Source organism: Neocloeon triangulifer, unplaced genomic scaffold (assembly GCF_031216515.1).
Source record: "Neocloeon triangulifer isolate White Clay Creek 2 clone unplaced genomic scaffold, ASM3121651v1 ptg000015l, whole genome shotgun sequence".
Classification (NCBI taxonomy): Eukaryota; Metazoa; Arthropoda; class Insecta; order Ephemeroptera; family Baetidae; genus Neocloeon; species Neocloeon triangulifer.
In genome coordinates, this window is record NW_026775557.1 from 4,637,229 (window position 1) to 4,652,516 (window position 15,288).

Genomic DNA, 15,288 nt, shown 5'->3' on the forward strand with positions numbered 1-15,288 from the left:
TTAATTATAGACCACTGAGGGATTCAAAGGTTGTATGCGCAATGTGAGAGTGAATAGCAAACCTCAGGATCTTGTCGGACCTCGCGGGTCTAGTCACAATGTTGGGCAGTGCTTCCCTAGAGTGGAGACTGGCTCCTTTTTCCCTGGTGATGCTTTTGCTGTATACCGTAAGTTGTAAAGTAATATTTTATTATTACAAACTAACCTATCAAATTAAATAGAGAACATGTTCCACGTCGGGTCAATGTTCGAACTGGAGTTGGAGTTCCGCACTTCAGAACTGAATGGCGTTTTGCTCTCTGTGTCGGAGCCGCTAGGATTCCCTGCTCTATCTCTAGAGATTCTTGATGGACAGGTTAAAGTCATGAATTTGAAGATATGACTTTGTTTTTTAACTGTAATTTTGCAATCAGGTTGTTCTGTCCGGTGACATAGGAAATAGAAAGCCATTCCGTGTGCAGCAGACGTTTACCTCAAAGTACACAACTTGTGATAACAAATGGCACCACATACAAGCCTTCTACATAAACGACTCGTTGCTTTTGAGGGTGGACCAGCAAACAGCAAATTACGGCCACTCGATCAACGGAGGCCTCAAGGTGGCGGCCACTAACAGCTCCTTGTACATTGGAGGCTTGCCAGGTACAATACTTTCAGAAAATAAAATGTTTGCAATTTTTAATGTAATGTCCTCTTTGCAGATAATGCACCATACGGCACTTTGCAAACAAGGGATAACTTCAAGGGCTGTATTCGAAACATGGCCATCAACGGAGAACGACGTGACTGGACGGACATGGCCGCACTGCACAATGTCCTTCTGAACGCCTGTCCTCTTTCCACGTATTGACAATAAAGTTGTAACTCATAATTTTTGTAAAACGGTCGTTACGCATCCAACGTACAAACTCTTGCATAATGTAAATTTCATTTGTAAGACAGGTCTTCAAGTTGTGCCATTTTTGGGAAAAAAAAAAAAAAAACAGGAAATAGCCTGTTGAGTTGTTGACATGGACCGTCACAGTATTAACAATAAATAAAACAAAGTAATCCGTCCTTATTCACAGAAGCTGTTCTTGACCGGTAACAACTCTTAATTTAAAACTAACTTTTAAAAAATTAATGCAGTAGGATTACTTTCTCTTGAAGTGTAAAGTTCGTAAATTGACTAATTTAACTGCGAGGGCTCTTGAATGGAATAATTCAACAGATTGTGTTCTTACGATTGATAGAGGCTGTGAAATGCACAAAACAATTTCATCGTGTGTAGTTGATTCAAGATCCATTTTCACTTTACTAATTTTTGGAACATTACAAAATTTAAAATATTTTGAGGATTCTCTGAATGCCTATTAATTCTTCTGTATTTTTGTAACTTATTGTTTTAAGTTTGTTTAACAACTGTTTAATATGAAGTGCAATATATATAAATTGTGTAACATTTTAATAATTTTTTTGCATTTTATTACGTTTTATTGTAATAATTAAACCCGTCCTTGAATAATTAGTACCGCTTTATTGAATTAATGAGTATAATTACCAAAATACATAGCAACATTTATGCCTTAAGCAATCCAGATTTAGTTATTACAAATTTACCAGCAGGAAATCTACCTTAAATCCCAAAGCTCTCCGTTTTACTTTCGTCAGACAAAATCACAGGATATGAAGGTGATACACTGAATAAAAAATACATTTTTCGATCTACCTGTGACTAACGAAGATTATTTCATTGCCGTTAGAATTCAGCCTTAGAACATTCAATTAACAACTGTATCGATTGTTTGAATTAAAATTAAAATGACACACAAACCTTATGGATTTAGATAAAATTGAAGCTTACTCAATTGATCAATTAAACACGCAAAGTCAAAAGAAAAAGAAATACAAATAATTAGAAAATTAGTATCGGTTGATGCCGAACAATCTTACTTCGTGGAATTGGGGCAATTTTGGCAGGAGGACAAACATCAGTGACACAAAATTTATGATGAAATGAACATTATCATATTTTGTGTAGAAAGTAGTAAGTAGGAACCTGGAATCAAAAGATAATCATTATTTGAAAAGCGTTCATACATATTAATATACAAAATTAACTATAGCTATAGTAATATAATTTTGTTAACGTTAATTATTAATAATATCTGCTTGCAATTAAAAATGATGCGTTGTATACTTTACAATAATTAAATTGTAATTTTCTCAACTTACATAATTACAGGTGCACTTGTCAGAAACTTCCTGGTAGATGTGAATTGCATGCCACTATCAATTTGCTCCCACTGCGTCAATTCACGGCTCCTCCCTTGATCCTGCGTGTCCCATATGCTGCCTTTCAAAATGTGCAGAAAAACAAAATGAAACTGCAAGAACATAGAAACATTAATAAATTACAAAATAACTATAACAAAAAATGCGTAGAGGATCCTACAAGATTATGGAGAAGGTTGGTCAGTGTCCACGCAGTGGATGTAGTGAGGACAGGAATGCTGAGCAAAGTAAGATGCAAAACCAAAAACCCAATGCCGTAACTCAGCCACAGGCCCCTGTTGTCCAACCAGTTCGCATTAGGGTTGCTGTATCCGTGACCTCCGACCAACATTCTGCTGAGAAAAATTATTTAGTTTGTATTATTTTAAAATTAATCTTTATGCACAAAAAAAATTTATCAAACGTAATTACATAACATAAATTTAGACAGATTTAATTGGAAAAAATACAATAATTTCATCTTACGTGGATCATGAAAAGAATCTGATCAAAACAATAAAGAGATGCTTTCGGCGTTCTCTGATCTGTGTCTGATTTGACTAATGCTATTGCGAAAATTCCTTGTCTCTTCGTCCCCAGTTGATGATAATGAGGTCTGCGAATACGAAGAGAATAATATAAAACACGGCAAGCGACAAGTGATTGAGTGTTGATTGACAACAACAAAACGAAAACAGCTGTTTCAAATGTCGGTTAAATTGGTTACAAATGTAGTCGGTTAAATATTTCTCTTTACATTTAAACTTCAGAAAAAAGCATTTAAAATGACTGTACAAAATGTTAATTTTAAATAATTTTTATTGAATTAGCGATAAAAAGCATTTAAAACTCAATATAAGCATTTTTTAATAGAACTTCACTTTATAAACCGGTGAATAAGTTGTTTCAGTAAAATACCGCGAAGCGAGACTGCAGCGCCACTATTGTCGTCAATAAATTAACAAAAATAAAATTCATGCGAGAAAGTTGACGGTGACGCCTACTTTTACTGCTTATAAACACCAGTTTTTGCATATATTTCCAAATTTTTCATCGTTGTATGGTAGTGGAAAAAAATACTTAATATATCGTGAGTAAATTAAGCCGATTTTTCGTCGTATAAACGCCTGGCCAGAGGAGAAATCGCCACGTCTCGTTCTTACTTGTGAAAGTCGTGCTCGTCTTTCTCGCCTCTTTCACTTCGACCTCAATATCGCAGACACGCTCTCGGCAGGTGAAATGACCACCACTGGTAAGTATGACTAAATTTTCAATCTGGCCCGGTAAGAAACCGGGAATCTATCAAATTTTGGTCTTATTTTAGTCGTTTGATGGACAAATTAAATTTCTAGGGGAGAAAGTGGATCCAAACAATCAGCTGTATAACTTGACTTGGGGCGACTTCAGCTCGTCCCTGGCCAGTTCTATTCAGCAATTTCGCACTCAGGGTGACCTCGTGGATGTTACCCTCTCAGCCGGAGGCCGCAGTTTCCCTGCACACAAAATCGTGCTCTCCGCTGCTAGTCCATTCCTTCTTGATCTCCTAAAGGTTTGTTTGTGAATTTTTAATACACAAGTTTTATTTATATTGTGTCTTAACTTTTACCATTCACTCATAACCTACATTTTTTCCGCAGAATGCTTCATGCAATCATCCAATTCTTGTCTTAGCTGGTGTCAGCCCCAAAGATATGGAGGCCCTGCTCGAGTTCATTTATCACGGGGAGGTGAGCGTTGACCCTGACCACCTTCCATCTCTGCTACAGGCCGCCCAGTGCCTCAGCATCCAAGGACTAGCACCAGGAGCTCTGCATCCAGATGTGAACGACTTTCCTTGTCCTGCTAATTATTACTAATTTCCCGTTATTGCAGATTAAGTTTGAGGAAACAAATCAGTTCATTTCAAAGGATGCCATTAATATGCTATTTGCTTCTAAATCTAAGAAGAAGAGCAAGAGGAAGTCCAATGACTGTTAGTATTTTTTACTGTAGATTAAAACAAACGAATGAAGTATTTAATAATCCAAATCAAAAATTATGCATATTTTATCCAAGTAAGATTTTTTTTAATCATTTACAATATCCAAATTTTCTGTGTACAAGATTTTAAATTAAAACTCTGCCAGCTATGAACTTTTTTTAATTTTTAAATTCAGGATGATTAATATTTTATGTTAAAAAAATTTAAAACAAAATAATGCTGTAAACTTAAGTTGTGCTCAATTGGCCGTTTAAATTATTATTTTTGTTTTACAATTGCAGCCCAATCAGGACATGGGCATAAGAAAAAGCGATCTTCCGATGCTGAGAATTCAACTGCCCACAATGTAGCTTGCAACCAAATAGCTTTCAACAGTGAGAATTCTTCTGACGAAACAAGCAGCGGTTAGAAAAGTGATTAGGATTCTAGAAAATTAATCAATCCTCTCTTTTAGTTTCAGGAGGTTCAAAAATAAGAGGGGCGTCCGACCAACCGACCTCATGCCCTTTCTGTGGTGCAACCCTTCGTCAGGCACGCAATCTCCGCCGACACCTGGAAATGCTCCATTTCGGAGTGGGCAAAGTTCCAGCAAACATCGAACTTGGGGAATCACAGTCATCCAACTCTCCGGCTCCTCTTTCTTCGGACAGCAGCTCAACTCTGGTTGTCCTTCCCTCAGCTCTTTGCCAACCTGTTATGGAGGCAGCCGAACCACCCCCACTGCCTCCTCCGCCTGTGACAAGCTTGGTACCTGATGTTTCTGCTTGCTTGCAGCCAGCATCAACTGTGGCAAGCAGTTTTTTCAGTTACTCCCATCCTGAAAGTTTGATTGACCCCCATCCGAGTGCGTTCAGAGGAGTTGGAATCATCCCTCGCCCCGACCCAGGCAGCCATTCTGAAGTATAGGGATGGGGGGCCATGTGGTTACTGGCCGGGGTCATCAAGAGGGCGTGGGAGTTAGTTCTTCACACGCACCGCAGTGACAAAAATTACTGCTGACTACTGAAGTGTTAATTTTTATGAATAAATAAATGGATTCTGTGTGGAGCCGAAAAGGGTGGACAGTGATCAATACTCAATATTTGTGTGTACAATTTTCTGTATTATATGTAGTTACATTATTTATTAAATTTTCTCTCTGTAGGAGATACTATAATATATTTATTGAAAAATAGCGTGTAAGACTCCATCATAAGTCTTAATTAATGTAGAATGATTACTACAATAAAATTTTTTTTAACAAGATGTGAATTTAATTTTGTTAGATGAAAAGGAAAATAATTTCAGGAAATGAAAATTTTGAATTTAAACAGTTCCATTTTTGGTATTTTATTTTTTATTAACTAATTTGTCCAGGGAAACCTAGAATGTAGCGAATCTGTTGGTGGGCCATCGTACTCTTCCACTTCGTTGATTCTGCCCCAGCCTAGTCGATCTCTTTTGACTTTGTCCTGCAACCAAGATGGCATGCTTCTGGGCAGAGGCTCAGCATTAGGGAATCTCAACTTCGGCTTTGGTCTGCTGAAAGGATTTTCATTCTCCAGTCTCTGCAGCAGATAGTCCCTGTTGATGTCCTTTGGGTCTCGGTACTTGTCCAGATATCTTTAAAAGCATTATTAGCATTATTAATCTGGAGTTACTTTTATTTTGCCAACTTACATATTGAAAGGCTCTTTCACTGGAAAATATGTTTGCTCGGAGTAATACGGTGGAGCAAAATCATACTCGTAAATAGGTTCCTTGGTACCTACTCTTTTGATTATTAAAAATATAATTAATTCCAGATTGATTTGTTACCTAATTTTGTGTGGAAGAATTCGGTAACACTGACATCCCAGTCAGACTGGAAAAATGCAAGGCCAGCTGGAGTGATTAGGTTCTGTCTTTCACGGTAGAAATTGTATGTACTAAATGTCCGATCTTCCAGATTCACACTACAGCAAACAATTAAATGCAAAATATTAAAATCTACCTATTAAAAATGCGTTAACCTTTACCCAGAATTTTCTTTCTTCAGTTTAGAGTAATCTAGCTTATTTTCTTGCTTGTAAAGAACAAAGACCATTCTTTGAAATCCAATGCCTTTCATAGGGAAAGGTTGCAGATAGTCGAAGATGACTTCGCCCTTTGAAACATCAGATCCAGGAATGTTGCCACTGACGAAGGGAAAAATTAGGACTTTAATTTAGATTTTAATTGTTTTTTACATCATCCAGTGAACATATTCGCTTTCATCTTTCGTTAAGTGGCCATCAGGGTTAGTCAGCACAAGGGTCCAAAATGTCTCTGGGTCACTCTCGTACAGAACAACTGGCTCTTGGATAACCTTTAGGAATTAAAGATTCATTTTTATGTAAAATTATTTTCCATATAAACGGTACCTCTTTGGGCTTCAGCTGGTTTCCGTAAAAAACGGGTGCATATATGTCATCTCCCTGATGATAAGCCACATCCAAAGACACCCTGGGAAAGAAGTACGCATCTCCAAACAAATGTTGAAACACGCCGTAGTGCTCTGCGATTTCCTTTATGTGCTGAGGCCCCTTGCCCTTCAGCCATTCTTTTTGCACTTCTTCAACAGGAACTTCCACTGAAAAAGAATTTAAGAGATTCTAATTAATAGTACAAATTTATTGAATTTGATTACTTACATTCCCCATAGCGTGACAATTTTTCAAAATTCTTGTCAGCCCTGAGTGTTTTCTGCTGAGCTAATCTTTCTGATGTCACATCTTTCCTCTTTCGAAAAGGTTCTCTAGGCAGTCCAATGTCAACTTTGTAGTAAAGGGTTGGGTCTACGTAGTTCCTCTCTGAAAAAAAATATTTTCTAATTAAAAAAAAAATGGTTAATAAAAAAATATTTCGTAAAAATAAAAATCGCATTAAAAAATAAAATTGAAAAACGCGAGCAATAAATTTATATTTGATTATTGAGTGAGCACCGGCACAATTTGGATTTATAGCATAGCCGCGGGCGTTTAGCTTTGCTGAATAAAACAGCGACCCAGTGCCACACACCATCGCTGGGAGTTGTGGCGTGCTCCTGTAATCCGGCTACTCGGAGGCTAAGCGTTGAGGATGCTTTGAGGGCGGGAGCTCTGCTGCCTAGTGGCCTATGTAGACTGGGCGTCCACACTAAGCCTGGCATCAACATGGAAACCTTGGAGGAATCTGAGGCTTGCAGGTTGGCTAAGGAAGGGTGTACAGGGCCAGGGGGGAAACCCAGCAGCCAAAAGCCCTCGTGTTGGGCAGTAGTGGGATCGCGCCCGGGAGTAGGTGCTTTGTGGCAGCCCGTCCAATACAAGCAGACCGGTGCTTTTTGATTATCAATTTTTTTATAAATAATAAATTTAAATTGAACTTATTTTTACATTTTTTTTTGTTCGGGAAGAATTAAAAACGCAGATAAATGAAATTTTTGATTGAGCTATTTATTCGTAAAATCATCGATCATTTTAATATTTCTCAATGCTCGCTCTCATCGAAAGAAAATGAACAAAATAAATATAAAAAATTGCGGCAGAAATTTTTTTGCAACAGATTTGACTAAAATAAACTCACCTTTCATTTCTTCCTCGAGAGTTTTCCCAAAAGCTGGCAAGTTCAGGTCCTCGTTGACCGCAATGAATCTGTTCCTAACAAAACTTCCCACGGGCCGAAAAGTTGCGACTCGCCGCAGCACACTGAAGGCCATTTTCACTCACTTTTCTCTCGCGATTCCAAACCAGTGCAATAAAAAAAATTAAAAGAGTGGAGAATCGGAATTCTGACTAGTTCTCTGTTGGCTTTCACTTAAAGTCGGATATTTCGTTATAAAAATTAGCAATTATTTTAAGACAAAATCATTAAATTCAATGTTCCTCTCGTCGGACGTCGGAGAGAATGTGGGCGTGACAACGCGAAGCCCTCTAGGGTCTGAAAAGCGCACTGCTTATTTTTAGCACATTTTAGCGGGTTGTTGCTGTGGCCTATTTTGTATAACGTACAATCAGTATTGTGGACAAATTAATACAATTTTATTGATATCATTATTTCTACAACGAAAAAACCGCTAAAAGGGATTTTAAAACACAAAAATAATTTTTTGAATAATTGATTTTAATGATTTTTTTCCATTTTTTCGGATTTTTTTTCTTTTTGAGACAGGCTAACACAAACACAAGTCTTGTCGGTCTGTGCCCTTTTTAGTGGCGTTGAAAATCACCATTTTCTTTTATTTATTATTATGTATTTTTGGAATTGATAAAATATATTATTTAATCTCAGTAATCTCAATTAAAAGATAACATTGGAAATGAAGCGATCGGGCTTTTCCTCGTTGCAGAAAAATTGTTTTTGAAAACAATTTTTCTGCAACGAGGAAAAGCCCGATCGCTTCATTTCCATGATCATCTCCTCGAGTGTCAACTTCTTCAAACAAAAAAGATAACATTATTAAACATTATATTTACCTAAACCAATTTTGTTAATAATAAAGGTGCCACAGAACATTACAATATTATTATGGCGCAATATCGATCTCACTTTTCGGGATGCAATAGCACCTTGAACTATAGACGTGCCGACGTGCACACAATTTAATATTCGAACCATTTTTCCAAATTCAGTAATTTAAATTAAAACATGATCGTCTCACACTTCACGGAGCATTCCAAATTTTTCAAATTTATTAAATACAGATAATTATAGAGTGAGAAATTGCGATTCATTTCCTTATCATTTTTGGTACTTTCGCACTCTTGCACAAGTTTATCTTCTCCGCGCTATAATATCATCACAGCTCAGCATTCAATCTGACAAAAATCATATCCCAAATCGATCTATCAACAAGTGATTTCATATTTTTCTCTTATTTTCTTACTTTCGCAAAATTAAATATTTTTTATATTTTAGAAAATAAATTTTATTTTAATATTAAAAAAAGTAATGATGAAAAATATTATAAACATGCATTATTCAAATTGCAAACCATCAAGCGCTTAGCGATCAAGAAACAACCAATTTACTGTGCCACACACACAGCAGCAGCGGTAATCAGTGAACACCGTTCTCTCTTGAGAATTTGAGAAAACTTTTAGTTCTTTGCATTTATTAATTTGCGATCATTTGCTATAAATAAATTTACTCATAAAATGTTTTAAAAAATTGTTAAGCTAAAAAAAGTTTTTTATTATAAATTTGGAAAAAAATATAATCAGGCTGCAAAATGAAGATCAGGAGGTAATTTAATTTTTTTTACTCTATGCTCGGTGTAAGCATTTTGTGCGATTTATAGCTAAAAGGAATGTTCAAAACTAAATTTTTGTAAATTTTCCCTTAAAAGACTTTCAAAACATTTTGTCGCAAATTAATTGTTTCTGTAAAAATTTTAAAGTCGAAAGTTGTACTCAAAAAATTTGAAAATAAAATAATATATTTTCCCATCAATAAGAAAATGTAATTAAATTTTACCAATTTTACATCTCAAAAACTTGCAGAAACAGTTCAATGTGGCATGACCGTGCCAAGACCGTGCCTTGACCGTGCCCTTCGCGCCCACATCGCCACAGCAACTGCGCGTACTGACATGCCTGACACCTAGTGGCCAACATCGTGCAACAAACCAAGTCTCTTTTCTGATCTGCTGACTTCGCATGTGTTTACGACGTAAACTTTGCCGCTAAAATTCACTTTTGCGATATTTTGAGTCAAATTTGCTGCCCAACTTGCAATTTGCATGTATCAAGCGTTGTCCATGTTGATTCGGGATACCATGCCAACTTCCGGCTGACCTGCAAAAATGACCCTGACTGAAATCAAATTTTTATCGTCAAGCATGGAACGCCGCTTTTCCGCTTGATTAGGGTGAGTTTGCTCGATATTTTTTGTTCTTAATTTTATTCTGCAACTAACTTCTACTGTCTTTTAGGGCTTGAGATCTGATAGGAGCGTTCTTGAGGCACATTATAGAGGAGCGATGCATCCATTTTGCCGGTTTTGTTTGAGCCCTGCTGACAAGGTCATCACCCTTGAGGACCTGGGGGTTGAGAGGATGCAACACTGGGCATCGCTAAACCTGGGAGTGGAGGTATTTTTTTTTTTTTTTAATGACCAAGACACTATTATTATGCAGTATAATTTTTTTTAATGAATTATAAAATCATCTGTACGTGGAATGTTATTATTGATTTGCAACTTTTGTCACAAACTAGCTATGTATTATGTATTTACGTTTAGCAAATTGCGCATAATTTGTAACATTTCTCTTAGCTCAACTTCTGCCCTGGGTTTTCGACGAGCATCTGCTGGGCATGTGTGACTACTTTTCAATTCTGGGCCAACATGATCAAAGATCGAGCCGAATGCCAAGGAGATGAGCACTTGGGCTCACAGAATGTTTGGTGGGACGACCTCTCCAGTAGTCAACAGAATAACAGTAATTAATTTTCTGTTAATATTTTCTATAAAGCTTCAAGATGAAATTATACTTGGCTTTTTTTCTTGAATTAAAAAAAAAAAAAACATTTTAATGGCTGCTGCACATGCGCACTGTATATTACTTTTTCGTACTTTTTATTATTAAATTTTTTAATTCTGACTTTTTTTAAATTTTTGTAGACTCAAAACAGATTGTGGAATCAATCACAGAGATGGAACCAGAGGTTGAAAATGTGATTGAGCTGCAGGAGCAGAGTGTGTGTCCCATAATAGAAGCCATTCATCCAAGTGTGGACTTAAAAAATTGCTCAGTCAAGATAAGTGCTTTAAGTGATGACTTTATCCGTCGGTGCTGTGAAGGTTCCGTCAACCTTGCCGCTATGACTGCTGGATTCCCTGGAGTGAAGTCACACTTGAAGTGCAGGACATGTAGCATAGTGTTTGATGACGTCACTGGAAAACGCCGCCATATTTACAAAGTGCACCCTGACTTGAAGTCATGCCCTTATTGCCTTAACTCTTTTGCGGCCAACTTCAACCTGGTCAAACATGTGATAGAGAAAAAATGCTGCATTAAGTCATTGGGCAAAACACAACTGCAGTTTTTCTGTCCCAAATGCAATGTTTCAAGAGGAGACTTAAAATCACTTCAAGAGCACTTTGTGAGCAAGCACTGTGGAGCCTACCAGAGCAAGTTGCCTGACTGGATGGGTTCATGCTGCAGGTGCAGCAACGTCTACTTTGTCAAGAAGCAGCTGGACGATCACTTCAAATACACACATGAGATCTACAGTTGCAAGAACTGTGTGGCAAAGTTCAAGAGCAAGGTTGTGCTCGTTGGCCACATAGCAGAACAGCACACAGACATAAAATTTTCTAAATTTTACAAGAGGACAGACAATCGTTCAATTTTGTTGTGCATTGCCTGTGATGCCAAGTTTGGAACTGAAATGAGAATGGCAAAGCACTTCCTCAACTTCCACCCTGAATTGCTCAAGATGCTTGAGCACCCTAATGTTGTATTTGATCTGGCAGAGGAGGCAGCCAGCTGTGAGAAAATCCCCTATTTGGATCCAGAATCTGCTGATGGTATAATTTTGATGATTATTTGATTAGTTTAAAAAAATATAATTTTTTTTCAGACTACACACAAGAAAAAAGCTGGATTCGCAATATTGAGACTGTCGATAGTGAAAAATTGGCTGCTAAACCGCCAGGATTCAAAGCCCTGCAAAGACTTTTCCCTCCTCTCAAATGTCCGCAGTGTAGTAAAAGTTACTACAGAAACTCTACTCTAAAAATCCACATGAAAGTTCATCAGACAAAAGACACCGAGAAGCAAGAAATCAAGAAGGCAATTTTTTTCTTTATCTTTTTGATACAATATGCTAATTTTTCATTCAATCCTGCAAACTTTCTGTTCAGTAGGAAAAAAAAAATCAAGTTAATATAATAGAGATTTTTTTACAGGAACAACCTTCTGAGTATTTAATTAGCGGGACTGGCTCAGATGAGCAGCAATCATTAGACAGCATTGCCACAGATCAAGTTGGCATGCCGAACCAACAGGAGGTTGACGAGGAGGTCGACCAAGAGGGTCAGCCGAAGCCAATAATCGCGGAGAAGATGCAAAGGAAGAAACAGTTTCCCTGCAAATATTGCAACACAGCATCCTACTCCCAGTCTTCGTCACTGCTGAGACATGTCAAACAACGTCACTCATTGATCTCGAAATGTTCAGAGTGCTGTATGGGATATGTAGAGGGCAAAGTCTGCTCCACCCACAGGTCTATTTTATCAGCTGCAAAGGTCAAGGCTGCAAAGGCTCAGACACCCACTCCTAGCAAAACTGCTTCAGTGGAGCCTTCAAAAGACAAAGATGGCAAAGAAGGCAAAGAAGAGACTTCAAAGGAAATAGAAGAGAAGGCCGCAGAGGAAACAAAAGTAGCTGAGCCCAAAGTGTTTACTAGAGTTACTAGACCAAAGAGAGCAATTCCATCTGTAGTCTTTGCAAAACCCATTAAATGTCCAGGCTGCAGTTTTACAGCCAAAGGTGGTTTTGAGCTGAAAAGTCACATAAATATATGTACAAATCTCAGTCAGCATTTGAAAATGAGGATCAAGAAAATGTCGTATTCTACTTTGCCATCTATTAAGTTGGTCAGCTGCAAAGTTTGCCAGAGATTATTTCTCAGTCCTGGTTCTCTTGTTGGTCATATGAAGACTGCTCACCCCGATAGAATTCATTTTGTCTGCAGGATTTGTGGCTCTACTTTCCTCAGCAAGTCTCAACTTGAAAACCACTTTAAAATGCGACACAAAAACAAGTCCGCTGCTTATTATGGGCCAAGGCCTAAGAAGAAAGAAAATTCAAATACCTCAAAATCATCACAAGAAGGTGCAGCCAAAGTTGTTGTTGGAAGTCGAAACATTGTCAACGACCCATCAAAGTGCCTTAAAGAACTTCCACCAGGTGTAAACCGCATTGGGAACAAAATGACATGCCCCTTTTGCCCCTCTGTTTTTGAATCCCTGATGATATTGGAGGAGCATGCGATGTTGGCGCATGCAACAGAATATCGATTTGCCTGCCGCCTCTGCAGCAACAAGAAGTTTATTTACCAATCATCTCTGTACAAGCATATCAGAATGGAACATCCTGAAGAATCTCCCAAACGCACGCCACAAACTCAATCAAGCAAACGCAAGGCGTTGCCCTTGATTCTGAAACCAGGGCATCCTGAAGCTGCTGCTGGCAAAGAAATTCAGGATCCTAGGCTGTCCGGAACTCCATCAAGGCCTAATGCTGACCAAGAGGCTTCAAATATCAAGAAAATGAAGTTTACTATGGGCCAAGAAGCAGATTCCTTCGTGTCTGAAGAAGAGATGAATTCTAGTGCAACTCAAAGAGCCCTCATAAGCCCAAAATATGCAAGCCCAGCTGAAAACATGGAACTGGAGATGGAGAAATGCAACTATTGTGATTACTTTTTCATTGATCATAAGTCAAAAGTCATGCACCTAAATTCATTTCACAAGAAGTCTGAGGATTTGAGTTGCCATCTGTGCTCCAGATCATTTTCAAGCAGGGTCGTGTTTTCCATGCACATAAACGAGTGTAGGGGCATCAGGATCACCAAGCCTATTTTGAAGAATTTAGTTGAGATTAACTGCAGCCATTGCAGTTTCAAAGGATCTCTGGACATTGTGAGATCTCACGAGTCAAAGTATCATATGACTCACACGAGCTTACAAGCTGCTGATGAAGAAAGGACAAGAACAGTGGAAAGGGATAAAATAGAAACAATTCAAGAAGCACCTGGGGGAATTTCTTCAGCAAAATTACCTGAAATTCAAGATCCTTTGGCCAATCTGAGTGAAGAGAAGCTCAAGCAAGAAGAAAAAAAATTGGACTACAAAGAATCTATCACTTTGAAATATCCTCCAGCTAAGAATTACCTAGGTGGAAAGAATCTGAAGCCCGGAGAGGTTTGTGTTTCACCACCAAAAGTTTTCGACATACCGAAAACTCATAAAACATTGCTGCCGGCATCTCCTGCTAAGAAGATTTGCACTTCACCATCCATTGTTTTTCATAAAACGATTAAGCTAAAATCACCTCAGGAAGTTGATCCTACAACTGTGCCTCCAGTGCAATCTGCTGAGGTCTGCAACTTGCCACCAAATGAAGAAGTGCCGAAAATTGTTGAAAAGACTTCTCCCAAAGCAGCATCACCTGTGCCACCATTGTTACCTTTATCAGGTCACACCTCCAAGATCTTGATCACATCATCAGGGCATAAGCCAGATGACAAGGCTTTGATGAAACAGATCAGTCCGGTCTTGGTGCCTGGAAAACCTTATAAGACCTGTGGACTTTGTAAAAAGAGTTTTGCAACTCCCGAGCTGGTGGCCAACCACATTCTACTAACTCATCGAGTTTCCATGGCAGACTCAAAGGGCAACATGGTCGATGACTCGGCTGTTCTGGGAAGTCCAACAGTGAGTAAAAGCACTCTGGTTTTGATGCCCCCTCCCGCATCTGCACAGCCCCCTCAATCCGTCATTACTAATAAAGGGGGCTTAAAGTTGGTTTTTCTGAAGTGTCAGATCTGCTCCACTTTTGTGTCTCAAGACCATTTTGAAGGCCACCTGAAGAGCCACTGATAATTTGCATAGAGCATTTCAAGTTATGTGTTTATATATATATTTTTTTTTTTAAATTTATAAATTATAAACAATTTCATTTTTTTTTTACCAATTTATTTATGTTTATGGCGATATATTAAAAATAAAACAACTCATTGACTTAATGAATGAATTTTATTTCGAAGACTGAAAACATGGTTGGTAGGGTTCTTTCAATTGTTCCAAAACAAACATGTTGCTCAGATAATATAGTTTTTTTTATGAAAATTTAAATTCCAATTTTAGTTCCAGTCCAAGTATTAATTATCTTGAAGCGAATTTGATGCAGTCGATTTACTAATTTTTTCTTTGTAACATGGTGTCTTCTGTGAAAGGCGATTTACATTAAAATGCCCTGCTTATCTCATTTCAAATGGTTTCAAGCGTATGTACACATTAATATAACCGGTTTGATTTCTCATTCTTTGTGATATATAGTAAGAAAATCA

At 37.8% G+C, this 15,288-nt stretch overlaps 5 protein-coding genes across 6 annotated transcripts in view; 3 read left to right on the forward strand and 2 right to left on the reverse strand.

The window, feature by feature from the left end:
* LOC132202836 (laminin subunit alpha-1) overlaps positions 1–990 on the forward strand; it is a 42,545-nt gene extending 41,555 nt beyond the window's left edge. The window contains exons 47-50 of the mRNA XM_059630075.1: positions 11–167; positions 222–355; positions 414–642; positions 702–990. Coding sequence (XP_059486058.1) covers positions 11–167; positions 222–355; positions 414–642; positions 702–850 — 669 coding nt within the window. The 3' untranslated portion in view covers positions 851–990. The remainder of the gene's footprint in view (positions 1–10; positions 168–221; positions 356–413; positions 643–701) is intronic.
* Positions 939–2,941, reverse strand: LOC132202840 (ORM1-like protein 3). 2 transcript variants are annotated; one of them, XM_059630079.1, is made up of 4 exons: positions 2,740–2,941; positions 2,435–2,609; positions 2,215–2,366; positions 939–2,038 (listed from the first exon to the last, which is right to left on the reverse strand). In XM_059630079.1, the coding sequence occupies exons 2-4, from the start codon at positions 2,603–2,605 to the stop codon at positions 1,903–1,905; spliced, it is 459 nt and encodes a 152-aa protein (XP_059486062.1). In that variant the 5' UTR covers positions 2,606–2,609; positions 2,740–2,941; the 3' UTR covers positions 939–1,902. The 2 variants fall into 2 exon arrangements, with proteins under 2 accessions (XP_059486062.1, XP_059486061.1); XM_059630078.1 differs by having other exon boundaries at positions 2,435–2,606; positions 2,740–2,940.
* A 266-nt stretch (positions 2,942–3,207) lies between these two features.
* Positions 3,208–5,469, forward strand: LOC132202839 (transcription factor GAGA). Its single transcript, XM_059630077.1, has 6 exons — positions 3,208–3,505; positions 3,606–3,802; positions 3,891–4,073; positions 4,126–4,225; positions 4,516–4,638; positions 4,689–5,469. Exons 1-6 carry the CDS (start codon positions 3,493–3,495, stop codon positions 5,138–5,140), a joined length of 1,068 nt encoding a protein of 355 aa, XP_059486060.1. The 5' UTR covers positions 3,208–3,492; the 3' UTR covers positions 5,141–5,469.
* A 58-nt stretch (positions 5,470–5,527) lies between these two features.
* Positions 5,528–8,130, reverse strand: LOC132202838 (large ribosomal subunit protein mL38). Its single transcript, XM_059630076.1, has 8 exons — positions 7,796–8,130; positions 6,886–7,044; positions 6,616–6,824; positions 6,442–6,560; positions 6,232–6,390; positions 6,032–6,168; positions 5,894–5,981; positions 5,528–5,836 (listed from the first exon to the last, which is right to left on the reverse strand). The coding sequence occupies exons 1-8, from the start codon at positions 7,926–7,928 to the stop codon at positions 5,578–5,580; spliced, it is 1,263 nt and encodes a 420-aa protein (XP_059486059.1). The 5' UTR covers positions 7,929–8,130; the 3' UTR covers positions 5,528–5,577.
* Positions 8,131–9,809: 1,679 nt separating this feature from the next.
* On the forward strand, positions 9,810–14,958 carry LOC132202859 (zinc finger protein Xfin-like). Its single transcript, XM_059630130.1, has 6 exons — positions 9,810–10,078; positions 10,143–10,301; positions 10,484–10,649; positions 10,832–11,740; positions 11,794–12,005; positions 12,122–14,958. The coding sequence occupies exons 2-6, from the start codon at positions 10,191–10,193 to the stop codon at positions 14,816–14,818; spliced, it is 4,095 nt and encodes a 1,364-aa protein (XP_059486113.1). The 5' UTR covers positions 9,810–10,078; positions 10,143–10,190; the 3' UTR covers positions 14,819–14,958.
* The last annotated feature ends 330 nt before the right edge of the window (positions 14,959–15,288 follow it).

Excerpts from the sequence above, each read along its gene's own strand:
- LOC132202840 (XM_059630079.1), bottom strand. The coding sequence starts at position 2,605 with ATGTTGGTCGGAGGTCACGGATACAGCAACCCTAATGCGAACTGGTTG. Across the intron at positions 2,367-2,434 it reads CCAACCTTCTCCATAATCTT|TTTCATTTTGTTTTTCTGCA; the intron begins GTAGGATCCTCT and ends ATGTTCTTGCAG. Across the intron at positions 2,039-2,214 it reads ACAAGTGCACCTGTAATTAT|GTTCCTACTTACTACTTTCT; the intron begins GTAAGTTGAGAA and ends TTTTGATTCCAG.
- LOC132202839 (XM_059630077.1), top strand. Across the intron at positions 3,803-3,890 it reads TCCTTCTTGATCTCCTAAAG|AATGCTTCATGCAATCATCC; the intron begins GTTTGTTTGTGA and ends TTTTTTCCGCAG. Across the intron at positions 4,226-4,515 it reads CAAGAGGAAGTCCAATGACT|CCCAATCAGGACATGGGCAT; the intron begins GTTAGTATTTTT and ends TTACAATTGCAG.
- LOC132202838 (XM_059630076.1), bottom strand. The coding sequence starts at position 7,928 with ATGGCCTTCAGTGTGCTGCGGCGAGTCGCAACTTTTCGGCCCGTGGGA. Across the intron at positions 6,561-6,615 it reads ACCAGCTGAAGCCCAAAGAG|GTTATCCAAGAGCCAGTTGT; the intron begins GTACCGTTTATA and ends TAATTCCTAAAG. Across the intron at positions 6,391-6,441 it reads GAATATGTTCACTGGATGAT|TGGCAACATTCCTGGATCTG; the intron begins GTAAAAAACAAT and ends TCCCTTCGTCAG.
- LOC132202859 (XM_059630130.1), top strand. The coding sequence starts at position 10,191 with ATGCATCCATTTTGCCGGTTTTGTTTGAGCCCTGCTGACAAGGTCATC. Across the intron at positions 10,302-10,483 it reads CGCTAAACCTGGGAGTGGAG|CTCAACTTCTGCCCTGGGTT; the intron begins GTATTTTTTTTT and ends CATTTCTCTTAG. Across the intron at positions 10,650-10,831 it reads CAGTAGTCAACAGAATAACA|ACTCAAAACAGATTGTGGAA; the intron begins GTAATTAATTTT and ends AAATTTTTGTAG.